The 19,767-nt window shown below is 40.1% G+C and overlaps 2 protein-coding genes and 1 long non-coding RNA gene across 8 annotated transcripts; 1 reads left to right on the forward strand and 2 right to left on the reverse strand.

The window, feature by feature from the left end:
* Positions 1-769: 769 nt before the first annotated feature.
* LOC124067649 lies at positions 770-4,611 on the reverse strand. The gene is made up of 3 exons (XR_006844788.1): positions 4,444-4,611; positions 4,191-4,332; positions 770-2,397 (listed from the first exon to the last, which is right to left on the reverse strand). It is a non-coding gene; the product is annotated as an uncharacterized LOC124067649 (long non-coding RNA).
* A 152-nt stretch (positions 4,612-4,763) lies between these two features.
* nfe2l2a (nfe2 like bZIP transcription factor 2a) lies at positions 4,764-12,184 on the forward strand. Of its 2 annotated transcripts, none has more exons than XM_046405192.1 (5): positions 4,764-4,953; positions 8,174-8,440; positions 8,713-8,805; positions 8,910-9,083; positions 10,166-12,184. In XM_046405192.1, the coding sequence occupies exons 1-5, from the start codon at positions 4,915-4,917 to the stop codon at positions 11,429-11,431; spliced, it is 1,839 nt and encodes a 612-aa protein (XP_046261148.1). In that variant the 5' UTR covers positions 4,764-4,914; the 3' UTR covers positions 11,432-12,184. The 2 variants fall into 2 exon arrangements, with proteins under 2 accessions (XP_046261148.1, XP_046261149.1); XM_046405193.1 differs by lacking the exon at positions 4,764-4,953 and adding an exon at positions 5,381-5,783.
* A 361-nt stretch (positions 12,185-12,545) lies between these two features.
* hnrnpa3 (heterogeneous nuclear ribonucleoprotein A3) lies at positions 12,546-19,380 on the reverse strand. Of its 5 annotated transcripts, none has more exons than XR_006844787.1 (12): positions 19,225-19,380; positions 18,330-18,452; positions 18,026-18,172; positions 17,732-17,942; positions 17,538-17,627; positions 17,376-17,447; positions 16,302-16,349; positions 16,007-16,144; positions 15,773-15,889; positions 15,606-15,673; positions 14,070-14,139; positions 12,546-12,774 (listed from the first exon to the last, which is right to left on the reverse strand). XR_006844787.1 is itself a non-coding variant. In XM_046405195.1 (11 exons), the coding sequence occupies exons 1-10, from the start codon at positions 19,228-19,230 to the stop codon at positions 15,621-15,623; spliced, it is 1,005 nt and encodes a 334-aa protein (XP_046261151.1). In that variant the 5' UTR covers positions 19,231-19,380; the 3' UTR covers positions 12,546-14,139; positions 15,606-15,620. The 5 variants fall into 5 exon arrangements, 3 of the variants coding, with proteins under 3 accessions (XP_046261151.1, XP_046261150.1, XP_046261152.1); XR_006844786.1 differs by having other exon boundaries at positions 12,546-13,916; XM_046405195.1 differs by having other exon boundaries at positions 12,546-14,139.
* Positions 19,381-19,767: the final 387 nt, after the last annotated feature.

Consider the following 19,767-nt stretch of genomic DNA (forward strand, 5'->3'; position numbering starts at 1 on the left):
CAGCGAAATTGTTAAATTAATCAGCAACATTCTAACAAAAAAGCGGGTTCTAACTTCTTAAATGAGAGAGAATCTGTTTTCTTTGACTTATATTAAAGCAAAATGTAAGTGTTTCTGTTTTTGGACTGGTGATATGGCACCTGAGGACCTACGAAAATAATCGCTGGGGTAATAATAATAATAACAATAATAAAAACTCTTAGTTGCAGTTCCACTTCGGATTTTAATTGGGTCAGGGTTCCTAATAAAGTTGTTGTATTACATGCTTGTTCTCTTTATTTAACTTTTAAACCAGAAAAACTGAACAGTTACACAACTGACGCGCTCTCTGCGTCCTGAAATAGGATCTAAAGAGGAACATCTAAATGCACCATTTTACGTATTTCCCAGCATGCCTTGCAACATACGACTGGTTGCATATGCTGTTGAGGCTGGAATTTACAGTGTAATTGCATAGTTGTTACGAGACAACAAAATGAATTCAGCCCTTGTGCAATTGCTACTTTAAGTACTCAGGAGGACAGGAAGATTATATTTTGATAAGTGAACTGAGGGTTGCAAAATAATGTCTTAAACAGCGGTTTGTAAAGTTAAAAATAATGTATGGGTAAAATTAGCAACAGCTTCATTTGGTTCGGAAAAACGCAAGAAACAACGGAGCAAAAGTAGACAAATATCGTTTATCTATGTTTTCACTATTATTTTGGCACGGTATCCACTACATGCAGTATATTTTAACTACCTACTTACCCTGAGATGATAAATCTATAAGTTGTGACTAAATGGTTTTTGTCTTATATATGCACTTATTAAACGGACATAGCCTACTGTCAGTATTCCTCCTGTGAAAGATTTGCGGCGTCTTTTTCAAACCTGAAACAATGTGAACTGTTTACCTTTCTGCCTCACCTCGACTCAGTTATCTGACCAGTGTGACTACTGTTTCCATATGGCACACAGCAGTGCTCTTTAAGTAATGACTGCACACATTTTCACTACACAAATAATAAGAAACTCCTCCACTACTTTAGTCACATTCAAATACCAATGAGCCCTTTATGAATTCTCAAAAAAAAAGGAAGAAAAAAAGACACAGGCTATGGAAATGCCCAAAAGAGAGAGAGAAACTTTATTTGAGAAAACAGTTGATTTGTCAACAGGAATTACATCGTGCTGTACACTTAAATGTCCGGTTGTTTGAGAATTGATCTCCCCAAACAAAGTTCTGTAATGCACTGACTGCGTGCAATTAGAGTCTAAGTGTATCACAGAACTTTATTTGGAAAGCCACAGTGCCACCTCATAGGTTTGTCCTTGTGCTTATCCTCCTCACGACTGGGTGCTCCTTTAACCTGTATTAAAGGCACACAAAGCAAGGAAAACAAGGTATCCATTTTGATTATGTTGGGGTATTTTTCATTGCATTAACCTCTACTCAAAACATTTTAATGCAGGAGAGAAAATCGCTTGTGTGGTTTGTGTAAGACAAGAGTACAAGAAATGGCAAAGGCTTGAATTCTTCAAGGACTGGGCCTTCAAACAGGCTTGCTGTGTGGTGGGTCCTCCCGAGAGTCACACAGGTAAAGCAGGCCAGATGGAGTCTTTTTACTCATTGTCAGCTTTCCACAGAAATCATTAAACGGCTAAATATTACTTGGGCATGTGCAATAGTTGATCCCGCAGGACGTCCCACCAGAACAAATCCTAAAATGTGTTTATTTACCTCTTTAAGCTTGGCCATCTGGTTGCAAAGTGAACATATGAACCAGCCTCATTGTGAGCTGACATGTTTGAAGTTTCCACTTCACTGGGATTATTTCACTCCTGTGCCGGTGTGTCACTGAATCTACCTGTTGAGCTTGAACAACTTTATGAATTGAGCAGGCCCTAGAGAATGAGCTAGTCACTAAACAATGCAGATAGATGATAGCAGCGAGGAAAGAGCAGAAAGCTCCAGGAGTATTAAATTCTGTCAGTTTGAAGGTAGTTCGGGCACTTGCCACATCAACTGACAGCAACTTTAGAAGTGCAAAATAATCCAAGAAAACACACAGTGTCACGTCTCAGTCTTTACACTGACAATTATTTACACAAGAAGTAATATGATAAAGGCAAAGTAAGTTCTGCAAATCATACTGTACCTGATGTAGGTAAACGCCAGGGACCAGCTGCAATCCAACACGAGGGGCAAGTAGACTTGATCATAAAATGCAAAAGCAGAAAGCGATATGAGGATATGGCAGGCCACGGCCGGGTCCACAGTGCAAACGCCTGTTTTCACTGCGGTTCATGTCCGTCTGCGGACTTGCAGCGCTCGGTGGTGACCGCCGCTTTTACCTTTTCTTCCCCAGTCCTGTGCAGTTCACTATATGCAGCTGGAAGAATGTCGACGTGGAGCTGCCAAACGTGAACGCGTGTTCAGGAGCGCGCATGAGAGGGGGGGAAAAAAGAGGCTTTTTTAGTGTAATTTCACGCAGTGGCACAGTGAGCTGCACTTTAGTGTGAGGTTCTTTACAGATAGGTGCTAGAGGCAGGACTAAGTCTGTCTTATTACCTTGACACATTTCAAAAGCCACTTAATTACATTTCGATCGGACTTTTTCCTTGCGCCGATGTGTCAAAATGGTTTAAATCTAATTAACTTTAAGGATTTTATAAGCCTTAACTTTTTTTTTTTAAATAGCACTAATCTCGGGTTGACTGATAGCGAGGTCATTTGCAGTTGAAAGTTAGCAGTTTTAAAGGCACATCAAGATAAGATGTCCACCAGTGATGAGAGAAGTATTCAAATCTTTTACTCAAGGAAAAGGAGCAGCACAGCAATGTAAAAATGCACAAGTAAAAGCCATATGTTCAGTAAAAGTATCCTACAAGAGTGTGATCAGTGTCATCAAAAGCACAAGTAGGCTGCTCATTGTGGAAAATGTCAAGCCTGTGTTACATTAGCCTATGCATTCATTCATTAAAGTAGAATCTTGGTGTTGTAGTTCATCAGTTTCAACAACTGCTGGGTTTTTAAATGTAGGCTATAGCACCAGTGGTGGAAGAAAACTCTGTAGCTTACTTTAGTGAACACAGCCATAGCCTAACACAGATTAATACAACTCTATTACAAGTGAAAGATCTCCAGTCAAAACTTTACTTAACTAAAAGCATACAATTTTGTATTAGCAACATAAATGACCATATAAAAGGAGATTATTATTTAGAGTTGTACCGTCAGAGAAAATTATTATTATTATTGTTACTGATGCATTTATGTGCAACCAGCTTTTTAAGATGAGTCAGTTCTTGAGGAAATGCAGCATATGAATGCCCCATATTTTATACATTGATCATATGTTTAGTTTGTAAAAATCAAAAAGTGTGGAGTGACTAACTAGTAGCCATATACAGAGTGTCATATAAATGTTGGCTAGTGTATGTAACAGTATGAAGTAGCATCAAATGGAAATTCAAGTCTCAAATAAAGCACAAGTACCTCAAATTTATACTTAAGTACAATACTTAGGCTAAAAAATTAAATGTGCATTGAGATATCTACTTTCCTACACTTTGCTGTAAGTTTGTCACTTTAAGCTATGCAATTATTGTTGTATATGCAATACTACTATAGTTTGTTTGGTGATGTCCCTAATAGGCTTGTCATTCAACCAGTATATCAATATAAGCCAGTTAAAATAAACACATAACAAAGCAATGGGGGGATTAATTACATTAACTCAAGTATGGTGCCTCATTACAGTTGTGAAGCGCTTCACTTGTGGTCATGTGAGTAGCCCTCATTTTATGCTGCTTTACAGTCTACTTCTATTCCACTACATTTAAAAAGGAAACACTGTACCTTTAGCTCCTTTACATAGCCTATATTTCACAGCTATAGTTATTGATTGCTTTCAGAGGAAGGTTTTGCAATCTAAAAGTTCTGATCGCCAACAAGACACATTGTGAAAAAAATTCAACTAGCCTAAAAAAGGATTGAGATTGACTGAGCTCCCTCCTCGACCTACAGCCTTAAATAAACTACTGATTACATGTCAATCCTTTAATAACGTGATTTTAAAAAAATGTTATAATACACACTGACAGGGACTGTTCTGCAGACACTTGAAGCTGCATGCTGACTTTAACATGTGTTTAAGTATTACTATACTAAACAAATGATCTTAATGCTTCTTCCAGACACTGACCTTGTGTTCTCAGAGTTTGGTGACGACGTTGTCAGTCGTGGATGTCTTCAGTTTTTCCACGGTACATCAGGGCACCAGGGGCTCCACAGCCACACCGTGAACTATAACCAGCAGGGGGCGCAATGCACCAACCAAACCTCTTCTGATGACGGAGTTACAAAAAAAAAAGAAAAGGACGACAGCGTGTTTAATAGTTTTATAATTAGGCATATGCTGGCTTAGAAACAGCTGGATATGTTAAATTAATTCTCACACAAGATTTAGGCCTAATCATTTAGTTGTTTCGACGCTAGTTAGACAGAGTGACATCCCATGTAAGTTTGTTTTTACCAACTGAACTTATTTCTGATCATGTGCACGGTTATCTATACGCGTTATTATAACTTTGACGCATACAAAAAGGTGTCGTGTGACATTTTTATTTGGTAAGTAGTGTATATATGGTGGCTATTTCTCTCGCGGGGCTCCTCACGCACGCACACGCAGCCCTTAGCGCCTCATAGGCCGGCGTGAGGGGGACGATCCCGCGGCGCAGCAGCTCGGTAGGCAGGGCCATCATTTCCGTAATGTTCATTAGATTAAAAGGAAGCAGGTTTCTCCCAGCACTGCTACTGCGACGGACTATATCGGCGCCGGACCGCTCGCCATTTTATTCTCCCATTTGAGGAATAACACTCACATTTATCCGTTAATAAGGCGTTTTTGTACGGCGAGACACAGCTCCATGACGATGGAAATGGAGGTGATGCATTCCGGTCAACAGGTAAATGAGAGCATTTCTTAAAAGTGAGGAATATGGTCGCCGACATTGAATGTTAACTTCGTTTTTATGTGTGTTAGGGATACAGACGCGCTTATAGTTCGGATAAACTTTTATTTCAAATTAGGTAACAAATACGCAACGACAGTCTGGTTATGACGTAGTTAAGAGGCTATAGTTTAGAAATAAGCTCTAATGTGGGAAGAAAACACAAAGTATACATCGTAAGCCTGTCTTTCTTTATTTAGGTTAGATATTAATGTTGACCCCTGAAACGCTTTCACTTCTGCAAGTCATTCGCTTGTGACGTTTTTTCCTGAACGGGAAAATAAACGCCACGTCTTTCTATATATAAGAATAGAAAAATAAAATAAAATAAAACAGGCCGATATTTGAGCGTAATGTTACTCTGAATGAAATGAATTCGTAATTTCACCCTGAACTGTGTGGTACACTAAAAGCTAAGACTCTCCTGAGTACTTTCTGGTAACTGCCCCCTCCTCCTCCACCACCACCAAGCATGTGATACCGTATCTGATAGAGACAAGCTGGTCACAGTTGGACTTGGTGTAGAGGTTGTACTGTCTTAGCAGTATATGTTTCAGTGTATTTTGGCATCTAGAAGAAGCTCAGTCTAGTCTTGTTCATACACACTGAACTTGGAATACTTCTTGTATGGCCTTACTTGTGGCCTTATCTTGTGCGGTGTAGTAGTGTTTGGATAAACCTGCCATAAGTCAGGGTCAATGGAAGTACACGAGTGACTGATGAGGGCCTAAAGGGCTGTTTTGGAGGAACGTGTGTGGCTGGTGTTTCATCATCCTTGTTCAAGGGTAGGTGTTCACTGAAATGTGATGAAAGAAGACCTAATAAACCACTGCCCTCCGGTGTTTAGCCTGAAGAGAGGTAAATGAACAACCTAAACCCATTGTCCATTTGAAGACCGAGGAACCTTTAGCTATTGACTTGTTTTCAAAATATGTTTCTGTGTTCATCTTGTGTTTTCTGGTAGCTGGGAGTGGTGTCTATTTTGTCCGTATTTTGTCTTTTATTTTAAAATAAAGCCATCTGTATTGTGTGTGGGAAAGTAATTTTATGAGCCAGTTTCCTTGTTCTGGTGCCAATCCAGGTCTTAGGACAGCCATGTTAGTGATATCATAGCGATAACCTGATCTCAGCCATATATTACAATCCCCTTGGCATTGATTCATAATATAAGATATACTTTGATAAGGTACACTGATTCTGTGACGTTATATAAGAGCACAATTAATCAGTGACTGTGAAAGGTCCAATTGAACTTCCTCTGTGCAGGAGACAGGCCTTTTTTAGACATGTTTTTTTTTTTTTTTTTTTTCTTAAAGAACCAGGATGACTAGTCTGATGAGTTTAAAAGGTGTGATCCACGCACAGAAGTGTGGTGTTTTTAGTTTGGAAAACATAGATGACCTCAATAAGTGTGTTCAGACGTATTTTAGGGCCCTTCCTCATTCCAACAGAGGCCATAATGCCTGGTTGTGTAGACAGCCTTAGTAATGTGTAATCCGTCAGCGGTTGTGCCTCTGATGCAACACTGAGGCAAAGAGGGTTAGTGGGTTCTTATTTTGCAGTGCCACAGTTGCAGTCAGAGAAAAAAAAAAACGTCAGCAGTATCTTAAAATATGTGTCCTTGCTTGTTCACTATTATTATTAATTCATGAAAGTTTACTACACAGAACATTTTTCTTTAATCAAGAAAAACTAAAGGAGAAAATATTATCATATGGTATTTTATCCTCAGTTTCACATCCTCTTTATTGTGTATTGTTCTGCTTTGTGCTTTATTTCCTGGTTCCTTCTGGCTATGCCTGTTATGGCCATATGACTGACTTCAAGCATTATGAAGCCAAGCCCATAAGTTGTGTTTATTCTCAAATCTGAGGAACAAACAAGTCACATGCTCAGGCGGTATCTTGGTCTTATGTAACATCCCTGGGCCTTGTGAAATTGTTTCCTTCTGTAAATAAGTTCTGGTAAAAGGCCCAAGGAAGAGACCAGTATAGTTTATCTTTCAACATTCTTGTTTGAAAAGGCAAATAACATTTGGCCTGTGACGGGAGATGTGCAGGAAACCATATTAAATGAATCCCACAGTTGGTAGTAGGCTGTGCGTAACATTCTGTGTTGTTGGCAGCACTCAACTTTGTGTGTAAACTCTAAATGTAGGACAAGAAGTATTTGTGCAGCCTTGTGACAGACTAAGATGAGGTCAGTTATCAACAGTTTGTTACTTTAAGGCAACGCTAGAAGGAAACCAAGAAACAAGGTCTGTAGTTCTGCATATTCCGTTCACCATTTTTTATAACATTTTTTATATTTATAACAATATAATATACTGTAATTTTAAAAAGAAATAACTTATTTTAGTCAACTAGATGTACTTCCAACTATCTGATTTTCTAAGTGATGTAACATATCAATATTTGGAATTTAACTTTTCTTCATTTAGAGTCAAGCTGCAACGATCAATCTATTGAAAGAAAATTGCAAAAATTGCCAACTATTTTCAGAAACAATCAATTTCTTGTTTCAAGCAAAAATGTCAATTATTTGCCACCTTTTTTTGTTATTTATGATAGCGAAGAGTCTCGGGGTTCTGGGCTGTTGCTTGTACAGAAGAGGCAATGCGGAAATGTCGCTTTGGGCTTTGGGAAACGTGATAAGCATGTTTCAGAATGTTTTGAGATTTGTAGACTAAACGGTTATCTGATTAATTGTGAAAATAACTGGCAGATTCATCAATAATGAAAATAATCCCTGTTTGCAATTTAAAATTAAATTAAAAAAAAAAATGAAGTCACATGTGCAAGAACTTAAGAGTGTGCCCTCTTTGTTGAGTGTGAAGGTGACAAATGATTTCACACCTCACTGTAACCGGACGGGTAATGATCACTTCCCTTGGAAAGAGTATCAAGTGAGGATATGTGTCTTCAGCTGGTGTGTGGTGGCAACATGGGAAAACAGAGAAGTGCATCTATTATTCATGTGGCTTCTCCCCCTTGACATTTGTGCCAGTGTTGTTGTCGGTGAACAGATACTGAGGGACAGGGTGTGGCGACTGCAGCAGCCGCGTTTCACAGGAGGGACGCGCTTCCTTGCTCCAGTGTGGCTCACACTCTCACCGTGTGGACAGCATGGCTGTGTCTCACAACCCCCTAAATTCATCTGCTGGTCTCTTTTCCAGGACATGAACCTGATCGACATTCTGTGGAAGCAGGACATTGATCTCGGCGCTAGGCGCGAGGTGTTTGACCACAACTACCGCCAGAAAGAACATGAGCTGCAAAGGCAGCTGGAGCTCCAAGAACAGAAGAAGCTGCATTTGCTCCGGGAACAGGAGAAGGCCCTGCTGGCACAGCTACAGCTCGATGAAGAAACAGGAGAGTACATACCCCGCCCACCATCCAGTGCCCCACTGCAGTCAGCCGTCACACCTCTTGAGGTTACACAGGTACAGGCACATGGCCCTCATGATTCATGTCAGAGGTGGACCGCTCCCACTCCTTTTGATAGGCTGCAGCTATATCGTAGCTAGGTTACCACCTCATTCTGTGTGATTACAAAAACACAAGTGGCTCTGCAGTTTTGCATTGGTGTATTCTGCTCTAGCTCTTCAGATAGCTATACCTTGTACATATAAAGTCACATGCTGTTTTTAAAAGATACTGTGCCACCAAGGTTACTAGGTGGCAATTTATGTATGTATTTTAACCTTTCTTGCAGAATGTCAGCTTCACAGAAGAGAGTGGTGATGCCATGTCATTTGATGAATGTTTGCAGCTACTGGCAGAGACATTTCCTGTAGAGGAAACTGAGGTAAGATTGTCAGATTCTTGCCACACATGTGACATTATAGTTTGCAGCCTTTTACGCGACTTTTAGTTGTATAAAACCATCATATTCTTGTGTTTGTCTGACAGGACACCCCCGTTTGCCTGGACACAACTGCTGTTGTACCCATGATGTCCCCAGAGCAGCCATCTCTGTTGTCAGCCACCCTCTCTCCAGATCCACTGTCATCACCACCGCCACAGAGGATGTCCCTAGATTTGGAGCAGGCCTGGATGGAGCTTTTGTCCCTCCCTGAACTGCAGGTATAATACACATAATACATTCTACGGCCTCAATGGCATTGTGGCTTGCGTTGGTATTTGTTGGAACAAGTACCCAAAGCATGCATCAACTGCAGGAGCCTGGCAATAGAGGACAAATGCTTTTTTGTTTGCTCTATGTGAAGGGGGTCTCGTATATGTGGGACAGGTGCACCAGGCAAATTCCACTCTGATTAGGTTTCATTGTTAAGACTTTTTAGAGAAATAGGGAAGTGGAATTTTTCTTGTTCTCAGAGAGGGTGTAGGTGTGTTCTTTGAAACTTTGCAGTGAAGTTAAGAATTGTGCACGAGAGTTTTTTCTGTTAGCTGTCTTATCAGTCTTATATCGAGGCAGCTCATATTTGCATTAGCTGATGGGTGGAGTGGTGAGCCATTTGTTGTCTTTACCACTCACTGTGTCAGAGTGGAATGGACTGTAATCCTAACCATGCTGCTTACCATCAAACAGCATGGCATTAGTTGTTCTGGCAAGCCGCTGATAAGACTTAAGAATGTTGTGCCACTTCATGTGTGCCGCTTTTCGATAACATTATCGTTTAACCTCTCAGTGACAGCAAGCCGAGAGACTGGTATTGGTGATTTCTGAGAGACAACAGGACATTTATACGGTTAGTTTTGGAAATTACAGGCTACCCTGTGTTTCATCCAGCTGTACCAGCACTGAAATAACAGTCAGCTGGAACAACTTCATGGCTGAATGTCCCAGGTCTCGCCGACTGATATCTTACTGTTGAGGGAAGATAGCAGATTAAGCAGGTATTTTAAGAATGTTTTTGAAAAGGAAAACTGGTTTGTTTTATAATTGTGCTAGTTTGCATTGTTTAGTTTTAGTATAAGTATAATGCCAATTTGAAATTTGCCAAGTGAATTCCAATTTATAGATTTTGGGAATTTTTTTTTTTCCCCCACAAGCTTTCAAGTCATGACAGTGTGCCACAGCTCATGTTTTGGACTGTAGCCACTGTAGGATTAAATATGAGCATACACTGTATGTGCTACTCCATCAACACATTTTTATATTCTTTGTGAGCTTGGATTTACTTGTCTCCATCTCTTTCTTCTAGAACTGCTTGAACATGCAAATGGAGGACACGCTGGAGACCACAACATATCCTCTTCCAAGCAGCCCCAAAATCCAGAATCCAAACTACACTTTTTACCCCATGAACAACCTCACAGAGGGGGAGACAAACAATGTAAATGTTTGTCCTGCAGAGTTTATAAATAGATTTGATGGCTCCGTTCCCAGCATGGCACCATCAGCCAGTCCCAGCCAGATGGAGGCGAAAGTTCCTCAATTAAATACTGACTTCATTGCAGAACGTTTCTGTGATATATTTTACCCCAACCCCGTTCTGGAAGACAACACTGGTCAACATGGCCTTGAAGGAAATGAAAGTGACACCATGTCTGATATCCCAAACAACCCTCCCTTCACACCAATGGACCTTTACAGCCTCTCACCTGGAGATGAATTTGACGGAGGCAAACACAGTCTGACAGCAGAAATGCCAGACTCAGATTCAGGAATCTCTTCAAACACAAGTCCAAATGCTTGTTCACCTGCCAAGTCCGTATACGGTAATGGGTCCTTTCATTACAGTGATTCAGACATGGAGGAGATGGACCATAACCCTGGAAGTACAGAATCTGAGTACTCAGATATGTTCCCAATAAATCTCCAACTTGATGACCTTCTGCCAGCGGATTCTCTATCTACCCTAACAGGGCAGCCCCAAGATCGGCAGGAAAAGAAACCCAAACAACACAAGACAGACCCAGCAGAGGAGAGTGGCCACAACAACGTTCCCTTCACCAAAGACAAGCATAAGAGGCGCTCAGACGTGCGTCTCTCCAGAGACGAGCAGAGGGCTAAGGCCCTCAAAATCCCCTTCACCGTAGACATGATTATCAATCTTCCTGTCGATGATTTCAATGAGCTGATGACAAAGCACCGACTGAATGAGGCCCAGCTGGCCCTGGTCCGAGACATACGCCGCCGCGGCAAAAACAAAGTAGCTGCCCAGAACTGCCGTAAACGGAAGATGGACAACATAGTGGGTCTGGAGGGCGAGCTGGACTCACTGAAGCAGGAAAGGGATCATCTACTGAGTGAGAAGAGCCAGAACACCACAAACCTGAGGGAAATGAAGCAGCAACTCAACAGCTTGTACCTGGAGGTCTTCAGCATGTTAAGAGACGAGAAGGGTAACTCCTACTCCCCATCCGACTACTCCCTTCAGCAGTCAACTAACGGCAGCATCTTCCTCGTTCCCCGCATTAAAAAGACTTTGACCAAGAGAAAAGACAATAATTTGCCTTCTGCATAATATATATTATCATAGTAATACTATGCAATAACTTTTTAGCCACTCAGCTTTGAAGCATTAGTAGCTAAGCAAAACTATTGTATAGTTTTTGCGCTCTTCTCTTGAATGTTGTAATATTTTTGATATTTTAATTCTTTTGTACCCTCAGATTCTTTAACCAACATTGTAAATATAAACGTTATCTGCTTTTGAGATTGTTAAAACATGTTACTATATGTGTGTGTGTGTGTATATACGTATATATATATATATATATATTGTAAATATATTTCTGTATGCTAATGGTTGTTTCAATCATTGTTACTCATATTTTATAACTGTCCCTCTATGATTTGCTGCCCAGATTCTTTTATAAAATCTTCTGTGCTTTTCAATAAACTATTCATACAGCTTAACGGCCTCTTATTTTCTGAGAAAAGAACATTGTGTGGTGCTCTAAGGCCACAGCCCGCTACAGATCGGTGCCAGATGGATGTATAGTCTAAGGAATGATTACGTAACATACCACATGTTCAAGCCAGTTCTTGACTTGAAGACTCTCCCAAAGGGCTTACAAAGCAGCACGAAAGGAATACTGTACTGAAACAAAAGCATGATTAGGTTAAACCACTTTCGCAATCTGCTTGCCGTCTATTGGAGCAAGCTTGTTTGTACAGTAACCTAAATCTTTTAATACTCTGCAACTCCTGTTGCAAAAGAAATAAAAAAAAACGCCCACTGCATTCATTATGTTACACAACAAAGAGTACAATTGTCGAGCTATAGAAGGATATACTCAGTGTGAGCCATTCATGACAACTTCACAATGGTCCACCGGCAGAGCATATTCAAAAGGTAAAGCCCTACGTAATCAGTATGTGCTCTACATGCACTTTCACACACACACAAACACCACCTTTGATCACCAAGCCCATTTTCTGCTTTCAAGGCAAACTTCAGAGGGTGTGTGGCAAACTGGTAAACAGGGTAACAAACTCAAGGACATCGATGAACCAAGCAAATCAAACAATGAAACCTTTTGACTTTTAGAAGAGAGATATTGTGCAGTGAAGACAAACATTTGTGGCTCAATATATTGCTTTCAAGTGCTTTTCCAAAATAAAACGCTCAAGTCACGGAGAACATTTTTATTTAAGAGCAAAAGTCACACTTTTACATTTACAAATAAAACAGCATGGTTCAGTGACACTAGTGTGTTTTGGCAGAGCACAGTTTTATTCTGTGCCACAGAGTTGGTCATTCTGCATTCCTCTGTTGAAACACTATCCTTCAGCTGATTGAGAAACATACTGGCAGGCATTTTTCTCATTTTCACACTGAGCAGGACTGACCTGCATGGAATCCTAAAAATGCATGTATAATTTTGGAAATAACACAGTTAAAACACATAAAAAGTTGTTGCAGGTCATCATGTAAGTCATTTATCTACCACGTGTGACATGTTTGACACAGACATTCCCAAATGATTCAATTTAAAAAGTATGTTTGATATGTATTGAAAATAAATAAGTTATCCAGAATGTTATACAATTTTTTGTGTTTAGATTTTCATTGATAGTGCATGTTTAAAGTTAGTATATAACTGTTAACATCTTCGCAATTCCCAATATTGCCAATAGGGAAACCTTAGAAAATTTCCCCAGACAACTTAAGTTATCTTGAACTCGAGAGGTAAACAAATGTCAGAACTTTATGAAAAAGTTCCTGAAAAAGTTTCATCTACGCTTTCACTTCAGCTTGTGACCACAGTTCCACTTAGCTGACACATTTCACCCATGTTTTGCATATATTCATGTGACTGTATGTCATGTTAAGTATTTTCGTTTTCACAGGAGCGGTTGGGGGGGGGTTGCACCTATTCCTTCATTTAAAACTGGCTCATCAATCTGCTGATTACTAGCCCTTTTATGTTACCATACTATGACCTGCATTAGTAGTAATAATCGATTATTTGAAAACTTTTCCTTTATGTTTAAGACTGCGTGATCAAAGTCATAGCTGGTATTAGTATATACACACACTCTGTGGCCCCTTTATATAGATACGCCTGTAGAGTCCAATACAATTCAACTGTGCCCCTACTAAGTATATTTTGTGATGCCAATAACGTTGTTTTTTTTTAACATTGGAGGTATCAATGTAATTACATGTTTTAGCACTGAGATCATAGTGACGATGAGGTACTGGACTCCATTATAGTCACAGGTGTTTCTAATATTCTGCTTCCCTTACGTATGTAAACAGGTTGGACAAACACCTCTCAATATACAGTATTGTAGTCCAATACAACCATATGTCAACAAAAAACAATCATTATAAACTTCATAAAGACAGCCTTAATGGCTGATCTGCTGTATGGGATAGTATGGCAATAGATTGTACATGTTTATCTAACAAAGTGAATACTGAGTAAATAATGGTTCTCCTGATAACTTACCGTTTCCCCAGGTCTTGCATCACTATGAACTTTATCAGAGCTATATGCCTGATAGTAAAGGTAATAAAAGATGGAAGCAGTGTGGTTAAGGTCATCCTGCTCAGTTTACCTTAAGAGAACCCTTGCACCTTGTGTACTAACCATAAGCACTGTTAGATTAATATATGAGGAGCCTTGGATAATATTTTGAAAAAGTCTTACCCATCCAGAACCTTCCATGTTATCAGGTCTTTACAGATTTTCAGCAAGAAGAGAATTCCTCTTTCCACATCTGCAAATCAAGCAAAGTGGTTACTCTTACCTGCTCCATCTTCTTAAAGTCAGCTTTTGTGAAATACTCACTCCCTTTTCTTGTTAATGTCTTAAATCTAGTATTTGTAGGTAAAACTGCAGTATCTCTGACTCAACGGGATCTCCAATGTGTCCAGGAACTAGTCTTTCTTCGCTAGCACCAGCTGCTGGAGGGTTTAGCTAGCCTTGAAAGAGAGACAGATGCTCACTACCAGGAACGACACTGCAAGCTTCCTCCATGGGCGTTGTGCTCGATGCTGCCTTCTCCCTTCTCTCTCAACATGCTGACTGGTCCACTGTGCTGGGGCTGAAGACGTCCTGTCTGACAGTCATCTGCAATCTTCCACACTAGCGATGCTGAGGGCCCAACTGCAGGTGCTTGCGGCTGTTATAATCCTACTTGCTCAACACTGGCATAGGTGGTGCATGGGCCCTTGCCCTAGGACTACCAAAAACTCCCTTGTCATCGACCCTGGTACAAGTAAATACAGTATGTATGTATATCGCAGACTATTTTCACCCACAAAAATCTCAAATAACACTCCAAAAGGAGGAGGAAGTTCTGGACAGGCTGAATTGCTAAACTTGACAGTCACAATGAGAACACAGATAAATTAATACCTCATTTAATCTTTTTCTGAACCAATAACGCACTGTACTTCATGTTACTTTACTACACAATTTTATTCGGTCTTTTTCTACTAATCAAAATATTCGAACAATCTAGAATCCTGTTTTCTGGGAACAAGGAAGAGTGAGGGATTCCCTTAATTCTAATCCAGACTGTTTATATTTGTTGACACTGGTACTAAGGATTTACACACTGTGCTTCACATACAAAATAAAATTACACTTGAGCAATCATAATAACTTCAAGAAGAAAAAAAGTGAGTGATTCTAACTCATCTGAGGGCCTGATGTAACTTATTTGACAAAAACCAAGTTAAAAGACAAAAAGATTAATTGACCAGCAGAAAATTAACCCATATAAAAAAAAGGAAAGTAAAGTTATTAAGAACTGACTTTAGATAAAAAAAAACAAAAACAAAAAAAAAAAAAAAAACAATTTACTCTTTACCCCTGATACCATAGGCACAATACACACACTTCAGACGCACAAAAGGAAAAAATTGCTTGGTAGGAAAAACATCTATCACAATTAGGGAAGGGTATCATCTACACTCATGTCTTGTGTACACAGTCCATAAACTTCTCCGATTTAGCTGCAGTAATGTCTGACTTGTGTGTTCCTCTAATGCTTTCAGATGACTGCCTCAAAGTAACCTGCAGCTTTCCTGACAATTCCTTTGCTCACCTCCTCGCCTCTCCTGCTAAGAACTGAAGCCTGTTGAATGGATACAGGATAGAACAAATAGTTATTCTGCACTTTCATGGGCTCACTCTGTACTGTGCTACGAGGGTGGTGTGAAACTGAATGCAACTTACCAAAACATGAAATATTTAATATCGCCGTGAGCCATAGCCGCCTCCACCGCCGCCAGAGCCGTAGCCGCCTAGAGTTAAGGATCGGTGACCACAAAATGTGTTAAATACCCTTAAGAACAAATTTTGGTGTCATTGTCATGGAATTGAATTTGGAGAGTTAAACTCACCGCCATAGGGTCCCCCTGAGTTTCTGCCACCAAAGTTGTTTCCCTTCATGGGCCCATAGTTAGACTGCTGTCCACCATAATTTCCAAAGTCATTGTAATTTCCACCACCTCCATATCCTGAAGACGTAATTGTAAATTTTAAGTTATATCTTGATTTCAGGTCCAGTACTATAAGTTGCATACCTAGGACTTTAGTTTAACCAGTTCAATTCTGGAGTCACAACACTTTTTTACCTCCATCACTGCCTCCATAACCTCCATCGCAATTGCCACCAAACCCACCACCCTGGTTGCCATACCCTGGACCACCACCTCCATAGCCGCCTCGACCTCCTCCATAACCCGGTCCTCCTCCATAATTTCCTCCTGGACCTATAACAAAGAAAAACAAACTTACAATATAATCTAATGTAGAACAGTGACATGAGGTATTACAGTTAATATCTTATTCTAACCAACACAACGAGTCCAAAGGAGTAGTCCATTTGACTTCTTTCACTTCTTCAAGTAAAGTTTTATAAAAGCTCACCATTGTCAAAATCATCGCCATAACCACCTCGTCCTCCACCATAGCCACCTAAAAACAAGGGTAAAATATATTTTGCGTGAATACCGAGACCACTATGTTTACTCTGGCAGCCCTGTCACAGATGACACATTGTCTGCACTAATGTAGTTTCATCTGACAAACAGTCGCTCTCTGTTTATTTTCCACATTACAGCAGGATTTCAAATATGCACTTGAAGTGGATAGAAAGTTAGAATTACAGCTGTATGCCTCTGCGCACCACTCAAGCTGTAGTTTACAGTTCTCATGATAAATATGACACAGACATTGTGACAAGAATTTAATAAGATGTCGTAACTGTAGTTGCTGGAGAGATAGAATTTATCATTATACTGATGCATATGAATATCACCACAGTCTCAAGGTGTGCACCCAAAACTAGTGACATGTGACCCTGACCGCTGACCACCATAATCTTATCATACCATATCATACCATACATACGTACAACCTAAAAATAAAAAGCAACGAGCAAATGCTATTGCCAGCACAGAGGCATTGTAGACTGAATGGCACACCAAAGCATCTTGAGGGTGTGGACATGACAGTATATTTCTGCTTTGTAGCAATGTTAAAAAGACTGGTTTCAGTCACCTGACTTTCTATAGCCACTTCCAACCTTACCTCATCACTGAGATATAAACCAGTCCGACAACTGCATCAACACAAAATTATAAACTGAGAAATTACTACAGTTGGCCTTTGTTAACAGAAGTGACTTTTATGAACCTCAAGCAACACCTTTTATAATCGTATTGTCTGACAAAAGGTTGCCTTGATTGTGGGTTTAGCAGGGCTGTAACAAGTAAGTATGTGCTCACAGAGAGTTGGAGGCAACAGAATGCAGTTTCACCCAACCTAGATCAAGATGAACAACCGGTTTTACAAAATGAGTACATTCATGCACAATTTAGTTGTTTATCTATCAACAATGAAAAAAAAAACCTTTGAGACATTAACATCACTATTAAATGTACCTGCATTAGCTAGGTTAAGCCTAGACACATTTTCAACTGGTGTGCAAATACTACTCACCTCGGCCAAAGTTGCCACCACCTCCGTAATTACCACCTCTTCCCATAAAGTTTCCAGATCCTCCACTCCTGCCTGATATGAAGATTACAGTCATTTTGCATACAGTATAAACAATGATGGTCAGTAAGTAAAAATTTAGTCTCCATTTCATTGTGTGCTTACCCCTATTACTGGATATGGCATTCATTTCCTGTTTTGAGAGTGCTTTCCTGACCTCGCAATTGTGGAAGTTGATTGTGTGGTATTTCTGAGCTGAAAGGAAAACAGGAAAAAACAATACACTCATTCCACAGCGTTATGTTTACTTATAGCCCGGTTAACTCTAAAACAAGTCTAAAACTTAAACAACCACACACCAACAATTTTGTCTACAGTGTCATGGTCATCAAAGGACACAAAGCAGAATCCTCTCTTCTTTCCAGTGGAGCGTTCCTCCATGATGTCAATGCACTCTATCTTTCCATATTTCTCAAAATACTCGCGGATGTGGTACTCTTCCGTGTCCTCTTTAATACCACCAACAAAGATCTTCTTCACTGTAAGATGGGCACCTGGTTTGTTGGAGTCCTGAAAGAAAATGAGTATCAATGAGCACACACCAACCATTAACACTGTTGCAGAATCTGCCTCCTGGTCTGGTATTTGTTTACCTCTCTGGATACGGCCCTCTTGGGTTCAACAACGCGGCCGTCTACCTTATGAGGCCTTGCTTTCATAGCCTCATCGACTTCCCTTACAGAAGAATATGTTACGAAGCCAAATCCTCTTGAACGCTTGCTGTTGGGGTCCCTCATCACCTAGACACAACAAGATAATACACTGATAGCAGAAACAGTTTAACTGGCCTTTAGTCATGTTTGCAAGTTCATACAGCTTAGAATTATCACTATGATTATTATCATCATAATCATCGTATCAGGGCATCTTGCCACAAATTATAAAGAAAATACGTACCACACAGTCCGTTAGAGTTCCCCATTGCTCAAAATGGGCCCGTAAACTCTCCTCCGTGGTTTCAAAACTCAGACCTCCAATAAACAGCTTTCTGAGCTGCTCTGGTTCTTTAGTTTCACGGTCCTGTAAAAGCATTAAAAAAAAATAAACATCACTGCAGCTGTGGATGATGCTACAAGAAACTAGCTGCAGAGACGCACGGCATGGTTACATAACATCACTGCGCTCGTGCAGCAGAAAAAAGTGACAGTAACGTTACACAGAGATATTGTATTGATATGGTCTTTAAAGCAGGCCGCAACGTTACCCCTGCTATGGCGACTAACCTATCAGTAAACGGCATTGTCGTTTACAATTAGTAGTTAGTATGTTAAGTAAACACAGTGCACAGACAAACATATCGTGGCTAAATTACATATGAATGCATATGGCAGCAATCCGTATTGCAGGCTACAAAGGGCTGAGTTAGCCTGCTAGCTTTGACAAATAGCAATAGCTCAATGGCTGAATGCCGCAGATTGATCATGGTGTTATTACCAAAAGCCTCCACCAACCTAGCTGCTATAATGCGTAATACCGACTGCAAAACTCGATTAACACCATTCATTTAACAGCCAACTGAAGCAGTAACCCAGCACAAAGCTCTCCAGCGGTAACGTCACCCACTTAGCTTGCTGCAATTTTGACCACCATTAGCATAGCTGCATTGACAGCTGACGTTACCGTTAACAGCACTGTGGCTCGAGCAACATCGAAGCTATAGAGAGACCACACATTACCGTACACCACCGTGCATTTCCTCGCCAATGTTATTTATATATTCAAGCTTAATCATAGCTTCACAGCACTCTTACAAATTACTGTATTTTATTTTTAACATTTACTTGCCACTCACCTCCATTTTGCACACGTCCGCTGGAGCAGAGCTGAGTGGATCACGTGATAAGGACACCGCTGGTCTGCTTGTCAGTCCATCCTGGACTATCAGATCCAAAAATACTGTGTTTCACATAAACATATCATCATGTGCAACTCTATGTACGTAAAGAATTGTTTAATCTTAACTTATATGTAGTTAAAGTGTATTATGTTATGTTGGTACACTATGTCCCTGTTTGCTGTCTGCCTTCATGCAATGAAAAACAGGCTAATTTGCGCCATCTACTGTGAAACGGAATATAACTTGACAGAGCAATTTATCCTCATTGAGCATATGAATTGCTTTGGCAGACCTCAATCCATAATGACCGTGGCATTGAATTTAAAATAAACTGCATCTATTGTCGTGCATTTAGTTTCCAAGTGAGAAATATATAAGTAATTTAAATACAAACAGTGTGGGCCAGTATAGGCCTGAAATATCCTGAAGCTCAGTGATAAATTATTGAGGTTGCTGGGTGTGAATTCATCCTGAGCGTCATTTCTAAGCTCAGTTGTT

Source organism: Scatophagus argus, chromosome 11, assembly GCF_020382885.2.
Source record: "Scatophagus argus isolate fScaArg1 chromosome 11, fScaArg1.pri, whole genome shotgun sequence".
NCBI lineage: Eukaryota > Metazoa > Chordata > Actinopteri > Scatophagidae > Scatophagus > Scatophagus argus.